At 36.3% G+C, this 17857-nt stretch overlaps 1 protein-coding gene and 1 long non-coding RNA gene across 15 annotated transcripts in view; one reads left to right on the plus strand and one right to left on the minus strand.

The window, feature by feature from the left end:
- Window positions 1–17857, plus strand: part of LOC125271564 (NACHT, LRR and PYD domains-containing protein 3-like) — a 130099-nt gene that overhangs the window by 109553 nt on the left and 2689 nt on the right. Inside the window, exons 1-7 of one of the 14 annotated variants that reach the window (XM_048195635.1) lie at window positions 9143–9229; window positions 12666–12951; window positions 13597–13713; window positions 14440–16251; window positions 16398–16571; window positions 16664–16831; window positions 17719–17765. The exons of 12 other annotated variants lie outside the window; for them this stretch is intronic. In XM_048195635.1, coding sequence (XP_048051592.1) covers window positions 12800–12951; window positions 13597–13713; window positions 14440–16251; window positions 16398–16571; window positions 16664–16831; window positions 17719–17765 — 2470 coding nt within the window. In that variant the 5' untranslated portion in view covers window positions 9143–9229; window positions 12666–12799. Of the gene's footprint in view, window positions 1–9142; window positions 9230–12665; window positions 12952–13596; window positions 13714–14439; window positions 16252–16397; window positions 16572–16663; window positions 16832–17718; window positions 17766–17857 lie in introns of those variants that run through there. One more of the 14 variants, XM_048195636.1, reaches the window with a different exon arrangement.
- On the minus strand, window positions 3427–6434 carry LOC125271576. The gene is made up of 2 exons (XR_007185662.1): window positions 6256–6434; window positions 3427–4234 (listed from the first exon to the last, which is right to left on the minus strand). It is a non-coding gene; the product is annotated as an uncharacterized LOC125271576 (long non-coding RNA).

Here is a 17857-nt window from a genome sequence, read left to right on the forward strand (position 1 = left end):
AGCCATTTTAAGACATTAAGGTCCAGATTTACTAACAGCTTGTGCCAACCCAAACCCCTTTACTAAGATTTGCACTCGTCAATTTGCACCATTGTTTAACATAAAAAACTATGTCTTAACCCATTTTGTCTTAACCCATAGCTACAATTGTAGCTGTAACAATTTGTGGTAATTTGTGGAAATTTTATTTTTAGTTTTTGGTGTTTACACTGTGTACATGTATATTTTCACACCATCAGTCGTAGACTTTTGTAAATATCTTTGGTGCAGTCAATACACTCTAAAAAATGCTGGGTTAAATATGGACAAACCCAAGGATTAGGTTGTTTTCACCCAGCCATTTTTTTCAACCAATTTTGGATTTATTTTTTTAGGCAGCAATATAGTAATATAGTAAAAGGCATATTTTTGCTCACCCCCAAATATGGGCAAATTTGTGGGGTATTTTAAGCTGAAACTTGACCAGACCTGAGACTTATATTATAAAGAGGGCATAATAGGTGCCCTTTACCCCAACCTGCTGGGTTTGTCCATATTTAACCCAACTTGGATTGTTTTTAACCCAGCATTTTTTAGAGTGTAGCCTTCACACTGCATGACAGTTCTGTTTTAGGTAACATCATTTTTTCCTCAAAAAAAAAAAAAAAAAAAAAAAAAAAACCACTATCATACTAGCAAATCTCCGTCTTTATTCCAGGAGTCATTTAGTGACACCTAATTTGTTTTAGATATACATATTACTTACACACACACACACACACACACACACACATATATATATATATATATCCTCAGCAGAGGATGATTAAACAATTCCACAAACAGTATTACATTTCACTTATTTACCAGATTTATTTCTGTCATACATGTACAAAAGTTGTACACCCCATTTTCATGTGCTTTTCCCCTTAGAATATGTTGCAAATCATCTTCACCTAAAGACAGAAATGTGCATGTCATTGCAGAAAAAGTAAGGTCTACAAACAAGTTATATTCACTCAGTTTCATTAATATGGTCATCAGATGCTAGTGTCACTCCCTGGGCCAAAGTTTGGCAATTTCAGGTTTTGGAAATATAATCTAACTTTGTTCCAAAAGTCACTTGCAGAAAGCAAAACAAACTTGACATTAATGTTTAATTTATGAATTTAAATGAAAATGGATTTGGTAGTAATGGCTTCAACTTCTGTTCAACCTTTCAGTTAAAACATATTGCAAGCATTCTCAGCGTGCAGATGATGAACTTACAGAAAGCCCCATCCAGAATTCAGTCACAGCCTCAGAAAACAATCACACATGCAGTAATCTTACCATATAAATGTGCATGAGATTTTTTGTTCCCTTTGGCCTAGGAAGGCTTTAAAAATATCAAAAATGTAGAAAGTTGCCATGAGTGCATTCACTTCAGTGTACACACAAACGTGTGCATGAAGTCTGCATACTAATGTTTTCATAAACATGATTCATCAATTACGTTCATTCTAAAATTGATTATAAATTCATGAAAAAAAAAATGTAGGAACAACTGAAACCTTGGTGGCCTTATAAACATTTTAAAATTTATAAACCAATATATATCTTAAAAATATTTCAAATATATTTCTTATATAGCTCTACATAAAGACATAGACATTCGAATGTCCAGATAACTATAAGGGATTTGTAATTTCTGTAAAAGGAGTCTATTGTATCTGAACATGTTTTGAGGATGGCACTCTTGGAGGATCTTTTGCTCTCAGGCAAGAATGCACCTTTAGAAAGAAGAGTGTGTGCATAGTCCTTATATGAGCATGGCTTGGGTGTGTTTTATGTAAATAACTTACCTCTGGCACATGGTCTCTCATTTAAAATACTAAGAAATCATAAACATTAGAATTCACGTGTGAAAGCAAGTGTTGTGAATTAGGTGGAACGTTTTTGTGAGAAGTCTAAATAAGAATAGTGTACTCACTAAACTGACTGTTAAAATAAAACGAGTCTATTGTTTTGGATGTAAATATTATTAGAGGAGTTATGTTATCAATGTAAATAGAGGAGCTCTCAGTAACTGAATTTGTGTTTGTTAGATCAAGACAAGGATCAAGAAACATGATATATTTGCCTCCATCATTATCTTGTTATATCTTCTGCAGTGACTGACAGGTGAGATGTTCCATGGTTATCAGGTACATTATCAATGCCCTCCTGCTATGGAAGCTCCACCGAGTGTGCTTGACGCATGAGAAGCAATGAGATTTGTTCTTGCATGTGAAGAAAGAGTATAGTTGAGCTTTTGTTTCCCATATTTTATGTGCTTTTAGGTGAACAATGCCTTTAAGGAATACATGGAACTCTAGTTTGAATAAACAAAAATACATTTTAATTATAGACACTGTATAAGGAAGAATCATTCTAGTGCATATGCCAATCACCTGTGTTAGCAGTACTCCTGAAAAGAAGCATAATAAAGAAAATTAAAGAAGAGCACAGCAGTGATGGCTTCCTTGATGTCGTATTTACTCTGAATGAATAATGAAAGCATATGTACATTAACCTCAGTACATTACAGTATCAGCACGTCACTTTTTCACAGTAATGACTAAATAATGCCTTAAAACACTTCACAATAGAAAAACGAAGAAAATATGACCAACAGACTATTTAACAAACTGTCTATTCAGTTCACATGCTCTAGTCTCAAAAATACATGTGTGTGTCATCTACAACTGATACAGCGACACTCAAATCTTGTGTTCTTTGCAAAAAAAAAAAAAAATAATAATAGGATATTCAGAAATGTACAGATAAGCACTAAACATTTATCATTAATTTTTACTCTTAACAATAAAATAAATAAATTGACAATACAACAATACAGCTGGGATATTAGCCACATGCTCATTTTTAAACGCTGTTCAATTCCTTGTATCTGATGTATTTCCAGGGGCACAATTAAGAGTTTTAAGAGGGGTATGCAGGACATAATATTGGGCTCCCTTCTTCCAGATGAATGTTTTTTCTTTTTCTTTCTTCTTTTGGCATTTAATTAAAAATTTATTAGTCAACATTTACATTATTTTAAATAGGTCTAACATCCCCCTCCACCACCAAAACGCGATTGATTTTAAGCTCCTTATAAGCCTCTGCTAAGTAAAAATACCACAAATGTAAATGTGTGTTGATGCTTACCAGAACTGTTTTGTCGAAATGACCTCATACATTAATAATGTATTAAGCTTTCCTGTAGCTCAGTGGTTAGAGCATGGCACTAGCAATGCCAAGGTCATGGGTTCGATCCCAGGGATTGCACATACTCGGATACAAACATGTATAGTATAATGCAATGTAAGTCGCTTTGGATAAAAGCATCTACCAAATGCATAAATGAAAATGAAATGAAAATAATGTTATGGGTAGTTGGAAGCAAGTGAGGATGCAGGAACAAACAACAGCAGCAATAGGTTTATTCTTCTAACATAACATTTGAACAGAAGAACTACACCATTAAACAAACATTCTACACGAGAATAGGCAAACAACAAGAAAAGACAAAGGAGGGCAGGAAGTGAGAGTCCATATAAAGAGAGTGCTGAAGATCAGGTGCAGGTGCAGGGAATCCGTGATCAGAAGGGTGATGAGGAAGTGAGTGCAGGTGTGGACCAGGGAGGATCATGGGAGATGGAGTCTGGGAGTGACGGGAACTGTGACAAATATCTCTGTGGTAAATAATCCATTAGTCTGTTAATCGTTTTACTATGTCCCCACAGCGGGGGAATTCTGGATTAGCTGTGATGTATGAGGGAAACCCAAATACTGCATCACATAGATATAAAGCTAAGGAAACTAAAAATAAAAAAAAAACAAGACCAATTTATGGCTTCCTCGAATGTAATATTTGATCAATATCAGCATTGGGTGGGAAAAGCGTTATAATCTCGTTCGTGGTAGAGAAAGCAGTTTACATATTCTATTCTATAAGCCTACATGGAAAGTAATCATGAAGACATTGAATTAAACGTAAACACAGCTTGTGTGTCTTCATCAGCTTTTCCACATATTCTGGCCCTGATAGTCACACATACACTTACAACTTGCTCTATTTCTGTAAATCCATTTTTGTGAATGAATGATTCTCTAGCTGTTGTTTGGGTCTTCGTTAACAGCCGTTAGCGGCTCCTGCTGGTGAGGATCTCTAACAGCAGATGTAGATGATGCTGCTATTCCTGCAGTTCCCCGATGTCCAATGTTGAATTTTCTGTAGAATTTGAAACAAAAATAAATTGAAATAAAATGTACTGAAAATTGGAAAATTGCCTGTTGAATATTTAGGGTTGTATTTTTAAAAAGACTGAATAAACTGGAAGTGAAATCTGAAAGGTGAATATACATTTTTATTTAGAAATCTTTTTTTTTTTTTCAATTAGTGCAATTCAACAGGCTTTTTATAAAAATAAAAAAAAAAGAACATTTGGCATTAATACACTTCCATAGATATCACCCACTACTACAGGTACAAGACCCCTCCAAATCTGAACCCTCTGAATCACCTGAGAGTGCAGTGAAGTAGGTTTAAAATACACAAATGCTTACAATTAGTTTACTGTCTATTTTACAGTTCAAAACCGTATAATTTAAAGGTTTATATTGTACTAATTACGGTTCATAACTGTTTATTTTACACACTGTAAAAGTAAAAAAAAATTCTGATAAATTTACAATAAAAACGTATTTCATGAACTGATATAATGTTAGTTTACCAACCTATTGAAGTACTAACATCTGTTTTGTACCTTTGTAATACACTGATAACCACCAAACTATAACGACGAGGCTGAGGCGGCGTTAGAATCCATTTGCGGGTGTTTATTAGCAGCAGGTGTAAAAGACATAAATGTTAAGCCAGGCAATAGATCACAACCTATCAGTCCAATCGAGTGACAAACACAAGGGTAATCCAAAAGGCAGAGGTGAGTAAACAGGCAAAAGGTCCAAACACAATCATCAGTCCAAATCAGGCTATATGCAAGGGGATAATCCAACAAATGTAAATCAGGGAATCAGGTAGAATCATACATAGGGCAAACAGGCAGGAAAACACTTGGTAAGGATGAACTGGCAATACTTCGCAATGTGCAAACATACAGTGGCTGTGTCTGAAATCGCCCCCTATAAACATATAGATTTTAAAATCTTGTTAATTACTTACAAAGCACTAAATGGTTTAGCTCCCCAGTACCTGAGCGAGCTCTTAAATCATTATAATCCTTCACGTTTATTGCGATCTCAGAATTCAGGCCAGCTGATAATACCTAGAATATCAAAATCAACCGCAGGCGGTAGATCCTTCTCCTATTTGACACCTAAACTTTCCTTGCATTGTTCGGCACACTCTGTCAGTTTAAATCTAGACTAAAAACACATCTCTTTAACCTGGCATACACATAACACATTATCAATTTATATTTTCAAATCCATTAAAGGATTATTAGGCTGCATAAATTAGGTCAGCCGGAACCGGGAACACTTCCTATAACACCAGATGTACTCGTTACATCAGAAGAAGAATGGCATCTACGCTAATATTAGTCTTTCTGTTTATCCCGAGGTTTACCGTAGTTGTAATGGAGTTTACTTTTGACTGTATTGCACTGGTTTATGGTAGCTGCGTTCGCCCTGGTGTGTTGGTCAGAACACAGGAGGCATGAATTTGAATCACCAGTCTTTAATTAGTTCAGTAATGATCTGCACAATGAACAGCACAGCCAGACCACAGGGCATTGTTTGGCATTATCTTCACAATAATGATATGTGAGGTTACTGTACAGGAGTAGGCATAGGTGTGGTCTGAAACAATTAACAATAAACACAATTAGTAACATTAACAACTTCAATATATATAATAACTGGCATTATACTATTAGCTATTCACTGTAAACATGAAATTCTCTGCAGTAATACCACTTTTCACCGTTAGATGGCGCATGACGCTCATAACTGGAATTATTTACTGCGTCATCACACAATCCGATAGTTAAACTTCTAACTAAGAATAACAACAGAGCGAAATTATAAACATTCAAATCTACACACTGGAAATGTCAATCAGTAACGCTATTAATACACTGAATCCAAGTGTAGTAGTTATACAAATGAAATAAAGGGCTTAGGCAAGATGCTGGGTTTAGCGTCACTGATCTTCACGAACGAACTCACAATATCTTATGAATTACTACTCATACAACACATTCAGTAAAGGACAATCGTGAATGAACTTACATGTTGTCATTAACGCACAACTTGAACACATATCATCCTCAACCAAGCAAAGTTCAATTCAGTCCGCATTCTGACGAGACCTAGGTGGGTACTTTGTGCGATCAGTTCAACCGGAACTGAAAGTTATTGACGCACGCAGTAACCCGTGCTCTGATTGGCCGTTCCTTCCCAACAGTAGTCAACCGTATCCGGGCCGTATCCAGCTGAGACCAAGGACCAGTGCCCAAGGAAGTCGACCGGAAGTTGAAGTCGGCCGCGTGCCGCCATCTTGTAGCAGAACTTCACTTGCGTTAGCCATCCCATTGACTCCCATTCATTTTGGCGTCACTTTGACAGCAAATAACTTTACATCTGAGGCGTTTAAAGACTCAATTTGTCCATTATTTATTTCTAAAGATACACGACAATGTATAAAGGGCTCCATTACCTTCTATGTTACATTATAGCCCAGTAGAAACAGTTTTTGTAAAAATAGGCTAACGATTGCGTCATAACCACTCGACTCTCTGTCGCACAGTAGAGAAATTACCGTACAGACAGGAGGAGAAGCTCAAAGGCAATAGTATGCATTAACTTAATATGGCGTACTGGCGTTACATTTTAAAATACTATACAAAATAATTAATCAGAATAATTACTCCTGCTCACTCACGCCAAAGAACTCCCCGCTCAAGCTCGCCGTCTCTGCAAGATTAACGATGGCAGTTTGCACGCACAGCTACTAGAAGATTTACATCTGTCAGACAGGTTGCTGACGTCATCAAGCTTCGTTTGAGTCTGCGCGTCAGAAACGGAAGTGCTAAAAATCGCTAAAAATGGGCTTCACTTGTCTCAATTGAGTTCCAATGGGGTCGCTGTGTCCATTTCTTTTACTGTCTATGCCAAGGACCGGTGCCATAACACGACCACAACGCAGCCCTGAAGTATCAGCAGAGATCGAGTCGACTAGATCATCCACTGTGAAGACATCATCAACACGACAGCCAGTGCCACAGTTCCTCAACAAACCGACCATACCGGCGTGATTGGGGGCATAATCCAAACAATTTTCCTATGAAACTTCTAAACAGGGACTTTTTTGAGACAAAATGGACCCTAATGCTAAGAGGGTTAAATAATCACAATTTACAGTATACTTTTAATTATCATTATCTTTTTATGCCACAATGCAACCATTTTTATTGGACATCAGTTATCAGTACATTAAACATTATTTTTTTCTGTTTAGTTTTGACTATGAAGGACATTTCAGGATCATACCTGGACTATGAAAATGTAAGTCCTCTCACACACACACACACACACACACACACACAAAAAAAAAAAACAACATGTGAGAGAGAGCATCATCCATATCCTGATCATCCAGACAGATTTGAGCACTTTGAGCAGGTCTTGTGTCGAGAGAGTCTGACTGGACGCTGTTACTGGGAGGTAACACTGAGAGGCTGGGGTCATGTAGCTGTTTCCTATAAAGGAGTCAATAGGAAAAAAGGGAGTGACTGTCGGTTTGGACTCAATGAAGAGTCCTGGAATCTTTACTGTTGTGATACGATTTACTCTGTCTGGCACAATAATAAGACTAAGAGCATACATATTCCTCCCCCATCATCGCCATCTAATAGAGTAGGAGTGTATCTGGACTGGCCGGCCGGCACTCTGTCCTTCTGACACACACAATAACACACAAGTAAATTAATGATATATCAAAAATTAGGATTTTTACTAGTAAGAATTGTATTTCTGATATGTGAAATTGGAATTTCAATTAGTAAGAAATTTGAATGGCAGCCTATGGTGACATTTCACTAGTGAAAATACAATTACAGATATCAAGAACTGAATTGTTGATATCAAGAATTCATATCGCATGTGGCTTGCATGAACAAATTTTTGTACACTTTGAAATGTTGTCCTGTGAAAGCAAACTGAACAAAGAAGAAAATGCAACACTAACACATTTAGTCCCTGTTTTGGAACAAAACAAATGATCCATAGGAGGTTTCAAGCGAGCCATACTGATACTAAAATGTGACGTGTAAACAATGCAGATCACTGATTGGTCAGAGGGAATCGTCACTGGATTTGCGACATGGGACAGCAAAACCACCTGATTTAAATAGCATTCTTCATCTTCATTGGTTCCTCTCTCATGTCCTGAATGGATGTTGTTGGAGTCTCTGTGAGTCTGTGTGTCAAGGACAGTCATCTCTCTGTGGGACAAAATAAATAATCAAATTCTCTATCCTCCAAGCCTAAATCTACCTCTAAACCTACCCATCTCAGAAAACTTCTGGCACTAAAAAACAACAACAAAAAAACAGTATAGTACACTCTAAAAAATGCTGGGTTAAAAACAACCCAAGTTGGGTTGTAAATGGACAAACCCAGCAATTGGGTTGTTTTAACCCAGCAATTGGGTTGTTTTAACCCAGCGGTAGGGTTAAATGTTTGCCCAACCTGCTGGGTAGTTTTATTTAACTCAACTATTGTTTAAAAATTACTGTATTGCTTAATTAAAATTAACCCAAAGTATGTTGGAAATGAACATTTATTAATGTTCAATGAATAATTATTAAACAATAAACCTTTATTAAATTGCTTATTAATAAATTTATATTAATAAACTATTAAACTATTACATTTATATTAATAAAATATTAATGTTATGATGTTATGAAATTATGATGTTCCATGTTTTGTATACACATTTTTGTCATCAAAAACCACACACACACACACACACACACACACACACACACACACAGGTATTGTGGCTGCAGTCCTGTTGAACCTGTGATGACGCTTTGCTCCACTAGAGGGAGTAAGTTTGTTTAGTTACAAAACAAGACACACCTTAACCGGGTAGAAACGAAAGTAAATAAGAGGAAGAGGCTTCAAACATGGGAAGAGGCTTCATTCCGAGGCTTTAAACATGTTAACATTGGGTGATTAAACAGCCACATATTTAGAGGTGAGTTCTAAGCTTAAATTCTTCATGTAACGATTTAGACATATACAGAGCTGTTATTTAGGTTTATGCTCTTCTTTACATGGGGTTTGAAACATTTCGAATAACTAAAAAAAAAAAAAAAAATGGCGGAAACGTTGATGATTAACGTGTTTAAATAAATTAGGCCTAACGTTACTTTTGATTTCCAGAGATCTTCGTTTTATATAATTATCATTAAAAGCATGAAATGAAATACGTGTATTTACGAATATTTCTAGGTCATGAGAGTCATTTTGAGTTTGAAAACATTTCTCCAAGAGGACGCGTGTTAATGCAAGAACATTATTGTAGATCATATTAGAAGTAAAATTATCTTTGTATTTATGATCACATTAGAAACATTTTAAAGAGTCAGTGATTGTTAAATCTTGCACAAATGCAAGTAAGACTAGTTATAACCAGACTTGGGTAAGGTTGGTTTTATATTACATTCGGACATCCGTATTCAATAGCCTTGTTAATCACACTACATTGGACATTCAGGCCCCATCTCCCCATATATTTTTCTAATAGCTACACAATTTTTAAATTTACATATTAAAGAGAGTCCTGTGACGGGAATTTCTATTGCTGGTACGGAATTGATTATTAGCCAACTGGCAGATGATACAGCGTTGTTTCTAAGAGATATCTCTCAGATCCCCATTGTTTTAACCTCTCTTCAGTCTTTTTCTAATGCATCTGGCCTTTTGCTTAATATTAATAAATGTGAGTTACTCCCGATTAAAAAATGTGCTGCATCCTCTATCTGTAACATTCCCATCAAAAATAGTGTCACATATTTAGGAATCAAAATAATAAAAGATACTAAACTAAGATGTCAGATGAATTTTAGTCCAGTTGTGGAGAAAACGCAAAAAAAAATTAACGTTTGGTTGTTAAGAGATCTATCTTTGAAAGGCAGAACTCTGCTTACTAAAGCAGAAGGGATCTCCCGGTTATCCTACGCTGCTGTTTTTATTTGTGGATACATCTACTTGCAAGTTGATTGATGTAATGTTACTAAAATTTCTTTGGAAAAATAAAACTCATTATATTAGAAAATCAGTCATTTTGAACTCTTATAATAAAGGCGGCTTAAATTTCATTGATTTTGATTCTCTTAACAATACCTTAAAGATTAATTGGCTTAAACATTTCCTTCACAATCAGTCTTCTATTTGGAGTATAATCCCAAAATATGTCTTTTCTCAATTAGGAGGTATACATTTCCTTTTAATGTGCAATTATTCTGTTAGTAAACTTCCTATCAAACTTTCTAATTATCATCAGCAAATGCTTCTGGCTTGGAGACTTAATTACAAGCATAACTTCTCGCCACACAATTTTTTTATTTGGAACAACTGTAATATTCTACATAAGAGGAAATCTTTGTTTCTTGAAAATTGGTTCACTAATGGAGTGATGTTAGTAAACCAGTTGTTTGATAGTGATGGTAATTTATTTAGTTATTCTGATTTTATTTCAAGATATCAATTCCCAGTATCTTGTAAAGAATTTAATATAGTTTTCAAAGCCATCTCTATAGAAATCTGTATGCTGTTTAGAAACAATAATAGTGCCACAGTGATTTCTGTTTGTCCCCCGAGCCCTGAATCCACTGTGGTTGGTTCTATTTGTTTTTCAGGGCATAAATCTAATTACAAAATCAGGTCATTATTTTTGGACATCGTCACTTCTATTCCTTCCTCCATTTCTTATTGGAATAACCTTTTTGATGATATTAAGTGGTCATATGTTTGGTCACTCCCTCAGAAATTCTTTCTAACAAATAAAGTTAAAGAAATATCCTATAAAATTATTCAAAGATTTTATCCAGTTAAGTACTTTTTACAGAAATTTAGAAGTGACATTGATACATCCTGCTCTTTTTGTGAAGCCTCCACTGAAACTGTTGATCATTTGTTTTGGGAATGTCCCTTTACTTTGTCTTTCTGGAATAATATTGATGCTCTGATTGTCCAAAATGTTTTTTGTAACTTTTCTTTATCATATAGACACATTCTTTTTGGGTTTTATGTTAAAGACAAGAATCTACTTAATGCAAGTTTTTGTATAAACCTTCTTTTATTTATTGGAAAGTTTTATATCCATAAGTGTAAATACATGAAAAGTAAACCCCACTTTAACTTTTTCAAACAAGAATTGAAGATGTATTTAAATACAATTTCAACCTCTGTTAACAAGAAAGCAATGAAAACATCCAGAATTTGTGCCATGTTTAATATTCTTCCTTAATATATTTATCTATTTGCCCTCTTTTTTTTTTCTTCTTCTTCTTATCTTTTTCTCTTCTCTAATTTTTGAAATATTGTTTATTTTTTGTATGTACCAACTTGCTCTGTTTGTTAATATTGCATTAATGGCAGCTGAGAAGGCGACTCTTGCGTAATCAGAACAGGGTGTTCAACGCACCACCGTTTCCATTTAAAAAACGTTTTGTCAGGGCTGAACACATCCCAGGCCTTGCGAATCAGGCTGGAAGTGAAGGCGAACCATATAGTTTAGAGCGGGCCTTATTAAAGTCGCATCACATACAGTTGTTTTAGTGTAATTTCCTTTTGTATGTGGCTATTATGAGATAATATTCACTTCATGTTCATTTTGAAACAATAGCATGACCCAGAGTATGGATGTCAAATATACTTTTTACATTAGTTAACTTTAGTTAACTACATTAGTTAACTACATTACTTAAAGTCAAAGTTTTCAAAAGTATGTGAAGTTCGTGGTTCCATTGTTGCACAACATTCTTGAATGAATAATTTATTAGATGCATGCCGGTCTGTTATTGTAGGGACATCGACTTCAGATTTTCATGCCCCTAAACCAAAACGAACTGTGATTAGTTGGTTACATGTCAGTCAAACGTCATCTTGGGCGGTCCTTGTTCAATGAAAGCTGTGATAGTGTCCAGACCAGTATTAAGCCCAGGATACACCGCACGATTTTTGGCTGTCCCAGATGAAAGAGTGCTATTGTGAAACAATTGTGGCGATTTCTGGGATTGTGTCTCTTAATCGGTGGCCCTATGTCATACAGTGAGAGAGGTCAAAGTGGGCCGTTTTCCTGGTCTTGTGTGAAAATGATCGGGGCAGCCAGAAATCTGGCCCCGTGGCTCTCTATGTGAGCGTGCTGCAGTTCCATTTTTCACCACAGATTTACAGATGTACTCTTGTTTTTGTTTTGGTTGGTGTGAGCACAGTGTCATGTGTTTCTTTGTGCTCTCCTGTCTGTTGTCTGATCCCGCCCCTCTTGTTATCTGATTATTGGTTAATTTGTCCCACCTGTCCTCCCTCATTACCTGCTTTGTTTGTTCTCCCTATTTATTTTCCTTGTGTTTACAGTCTTGTGCAAAATAATCATCGTATGCTTACCTGTTCCCTGTTGTTTCCAGTCCTTGCCTTGCCACATCCAGTTGGTCATGTTTTCCCCACGGGGCAGTATTTTTTAAATAAAAAGCCCATCTCTGCATTCTTGCGTCCTCATCTCATCCCTTCACCCAGACCCTGACAGAAGAAGAACACTAAAATGAGTCTCCATAATAAGAGAGAAGATGAGGACACTGCCTCTGAAATGAGTTCTCCATCTCCTGGATCAAGCTGTGAGACTGTGGATAGTGATCAATCCAAGGCGACAGATCCCCCTGGATTCAGTGATGCATCGGTGACCTCTGACCCCAGGTAAGACACTGGCCATTTTAGCACTGACACATGCTTTTATCCAAAGTGATTTACAGTGTAGAAGAATGTAGAGTAGTGATACTATTATAGAGAAGCACAAAGTTACTTTCCTGATTCTTCACTGTTTCTCACCGGTGGAACAGTCTTCCTCGGTTTAAAGAATTGTCTTTTTGCACTTGACTAAATCCTGTTAAACCACTAACTCTCTCTTTCTCTCTTTCTAGTAATGTATGTCTTTGTGATTCAAGTAGTCAGGCATAATATTTTTTTATTTTTTTATTTCTTATGCACATGTTGTGATTATTTTATGATTATTTTAAATAATTTTCTATGTAAACCATGTTGAATGACCATTGTGTATGAGATGTGCTATATAAATAAACTTGCCTAGCCTTTTTAAAAATACAAGTTTTCACCATTTCTTACCTTCATCTCCAGCATGTACTCTGTTCAGTTCTGAACTTTTTATTGCAGCAATTCATGTTACGGGCGCTATTAGATTAACTGCTTGTTGTCTTCCTAATTTATGAGTGGCTTTGGATAAAAATCTTCTGCTAAATTAATAAATAAGTGTAAATATGGTGAAGTCGAGTTATACACTATAACTAGTGCTCTAAAATCAGTTGTTTTATTTGTTTTTGTCAGTATCATCAGGAGTCAGAGATCAGAGTCTCCAGATCCCAGCTGTGTGTCTCTGAAGAGTAACAGATCCATGATGCAACCCACTGAATTCAGTGATGAACCAGTGACCTCTGACCCTTCGTGAGTATAAACAGTTATTTGGTTGTTACACACACATTCACAGAATGAGTTACAATCAGTGGTTACAACAGACTTCTAGTTCCCAGCATGCTTTGCTGTTAAAGGAGAGTAAATGTTAAAATTAAGTGCTATTTCATGTGTTTTGCTCAATATTAATATAGGGAAAGACCTGTTAGTGTTTAATATTCTATTATTAGGTTTTCTGATATGTGTGAGTTTATGGGGTTATCATTGTGCTGAAGAGTAGAGTCTGTGGTTAGGCTGTGTTCTCTTCAGCACAGTGATACAGTAGTCTCTCTGATAAATACTTTGCAGTTGTACTTTTGTTAACTAACTTAAAAATTTTAAACATGTATAATATAAATAATTATAAAATATAAGAATTATATTTTATATTTTTATATACAGTATGTGTGTTTATACTGCATGAGTAAAGTATATCTGCAATAAATTACACATGCAGTACCATATTTGAGATATATATATATATATATATATTGTGAAGTGTATTACTGAATATAAAATTACATACAGTATGATATATTAGTAAATATACTGTCACATATTTTTCAATATATGAAAAGCGGTAATTCCTTATTTATTATTCTAAATATTGTATTAACACAATATACAGTATTGTTATATGTTAACACAATATATTATTCTGTATATTTAAATATAATGTAACATAATTTAATATATTGATCATTCATACTTCTTGATCAGGAAGGACAATACTGAAGCAACACACACACTGGAGACTGGAGACCTGCAGAGAGTCAAAGACCAGCACAAAACCAGCATGAAGAACAAGTATGAGAGATTATTTGAGGGAACCAAACTCCAAGAGAATGAAACCCTCCTGAACCAGATCTATACACAGCTCTACATCATAGAGGGAGAGAGTGAAGGAGTGAATGAAGAACATGAGGTTTTACAGATGGAGAAAACAGCCAGAACACAACACTCACAAGACACTCCAATCTACTGCAATGACATCTTTAAAGCCTCACCTGAAGCAGGATGTGAGGAGAAAGACCAGATCAAGACTGTTCTTACTAAAGGCATCGCTGGAATCGGAAAAACCGTCTCTATGCAGAAGTTCATTCTGGACTGGGCCGAGGGAAAAGCCAATCAGGATGTAGATTTCATGTTTGTGCTTCCATTTCGAGAGCTGAACTTGATCCGAGATCATCAGTACAGTCTTCACAGACTTCTGCTGGACTTTCATCCTGAACTTCAAGATCTGGACTCAAAGATTTATGAGGAGTGTAAAGTTGTGTTCATCTTTGATGGTCTGGATGAGAGCAGAATCACACTGATGTTTTCAGAAGCTCAGAAAGTCTCTGATGTGACTGAGACTTCATCAGTGGGTGTGTTGATGTCAAACCTCATGAAAGGAAAGCTGCTTCCCTCTGCTCTCATCTGGATCACCTCCAGACCAGCAGCAGCCAATCAGATCCCATCTGAATACATCAACCGTCTGACAGAAATTCAGGGATTCAATGAGCCTCAGAAGGAGGAATATTTCAGGAAGAGAATCAGTGATGAGCATCAAGCCAGCAGAATCATCTCACACATCAGAAGAGCAAGAAGCCTCCACATCATGTGCCACATACCCGTCTTCTGCTGGATCTCATCCACTGTGCTTCAAAAGCTCCTGAAAGAAGATCTGAGTGCAGAAATCCCTCAAACTCTGACTGAAATGTACATCCACTTCCTGCTGATTCAGATCAACATGAGGAATCAGAAGTATGAAGAGAGAGATCCAGAGAAACTCCTGCAGTCCAACAGAGATGTGATTGTGAAACTTGCTGAAGTGGCTTTCAAACAGCTGATGAAAGGCAATGTGATGTTCTATGAGGAGGACCTGAGAGAGAGCGGCATAGACGTCACTGACGCCTCAGTGTATTCTGGGATTTGCACTGAAATATTCAAAGAGGAATCTGTGATTCATCAGAGGAAAGTCTACAGCTTCATTCATCTGAGCTTCCAGGAGTTTCTTGCTGCTCTCTATGTGTTTCATCATTATGTTATCAAAAATATTGACACACTGCAGTTTTGTCATGTTATGCATAATCTGCATAGAAATGCAACAGATAAAGCTCTTGAGAGTGAAAATGGACACCTGGATCTGTTCCTGCGGTTCCTGCTGGGCGTCTCACTGGAGTCCAATCAGAGGCTCTTACAGGATCTACTGACACACACAGAGAACAGCTCCGAGAGCATCAGGAGAACCACACAGTACATTAAAGAGAAGATCAAAGATGGACATGGACTCTCCACTGAAAGATCCATCAATCTGTTCCTCTGTCTGCTGGAAGTCAAAGATCAGACTTTGTCCAGAGAGATGCAGGAGTTTGTGAAATCGGACAAACACTCAGAGAAGAAACTCTCTCCTGCTCACTGCTCAGCAATCGCCTACATGCTTCAGATGTCAGAGGAAGTGCTGGATGAGCTGGACCTCAAGAAATACAACACAACAGATGAGGGTAGAAGAAGACTGATACCAGCTGTGAGCAACTGCAGAAAAGCTCTGTTAGTTTTAAATCATGTATTAATGTCTTAAATTTTATCTTAAAGATTTCATTTAAATGTCTTTTACACAAAATTTAGATATTATGAGAATACAGTTGAAGAGTGAGGTTATAAATTTTGTTTTAATTTGTTTTACTCTATTTTAGTCTTGCTGGCTGTAATCTCACTGCCCTGGATTGTGAAATTGTGTCATCAGCTCTACAATCCTCAGACTGTGTCCTGAGAGAGCTGGACCTGAGTAACAATGACCTGCAGGATTCAGGAGTGAAAATTATTTCTGATGGACTGAAGAGTCCAAACTGTCAGCTGGAGATACTGAGGTATTTAAGAATATATAAGGGATCATTTACAGTCAGCCACTCATAATGTTGATGTGTGTCTGTAGATGATCTGACTGTGTGTGTGTCTGTAGGTTGTCAGGCTGTATGGTGACAGAGGAAGGCTGTGGTTATGTGTCTTCAGCTCTGAGTTCAAACCCCTCACACCTGAGAGAGCTGGATCTGAGCTACAATCACCCAGGAGATTCAGGAGTCCAGCTGCTTAGTGACAAACAGAAGGACTGCTCCCTGCAGATTCTCAAGTATGTTTAGCAGTTAGGTCACTTAAGAGTGATCTTTTGTTAAGAAATTGTTAGTGAAATATTTTCATGGTATGATTACTGGCTTTATCTGATCTAAAGTAGCAGAATCCACTAATCTCTCATAAGAAAAAAACATTAAACAGTCACATTTTGAGGGTGTAAAACTAGAGGACTGTTACTTTAATACAATTAGCTTGAAGAAAAAACAAATCCGTACAAATTAAAGGGTTAATTGGTTTCACAATTTGCAGTACTTGTTTAACACTTTTTGTGGTCTTTTGTTTGCAATATTTGATTGCAAACACAATGTTTTGTGGTCCATGTGACAGATGCAAAACCATGAGCCATATTCACCAAAAAAAAAAAAAGGTTTTAGGGACACGTTGCTCCTAATTTTAGGACTAGTATGTTTTTCATCGAAGAGTAAATTGCCAAGCATCTAATGATAAAATTAGGTATTATAAAGGCATTGTAAAAGTAATCTATATGCATTGTACCATTGAGGTTTGTTCTAGTGCATAATGCAAAGAATGATGATGCACTCTGTGTGTGCATTGATCAATGTTTAGAAAATTAAATTTGAATAAAAGTTTCCTAAAATAAATTTGTTCATCATAAAGTGGTTGTGTCTTTTCAGAAGACTTTGATTAAATTGCTTTTTGGATCTTTAAATATTTGGTTGCATGGACTGTCAATGGAGAGAAAGAAATCTGTCAGGCTTCATGAAAAATTCTACATTTGTTTTGAAGATTAATCTGATTGGTCTGATGTGTTTAGAATGACTTGAGAGATGTTGTCAGAATTTACATTTTTGAACTCATTAAAAGCCACAAAACTCAAAACTCTTTTTTTTTTTTTTTCCTGTTTTCTTTTTTTTGTCTGTATAGTTTGGACCATGGAGGAGATTTCAGGATCAGACCAGGACTGCGAAAATGTAAGTACACACACACACACACACGCTCTCTTTTGCTCTCTCTCTTACTCACATACACACACAAGATGTCTTGTCTATCAAGATAATCTTTA

Source organism: Megalobrama amblycephala, linkage group LG7, assembly GCF_018812025.1.
Source record: "Megalobrama amblycephala isolate DHTTF-2021 linkage group LG7, ASM1881202v1, whole genome shotgun sequence".
NCBI classification, from domain to species: domain Eukaryota; kingdom Metazoa; phylum Chordata; class Actinopteri; order Cypriniformes; family Xenocyprididae; genus Megalobrama; species Megalobrama amblycephala.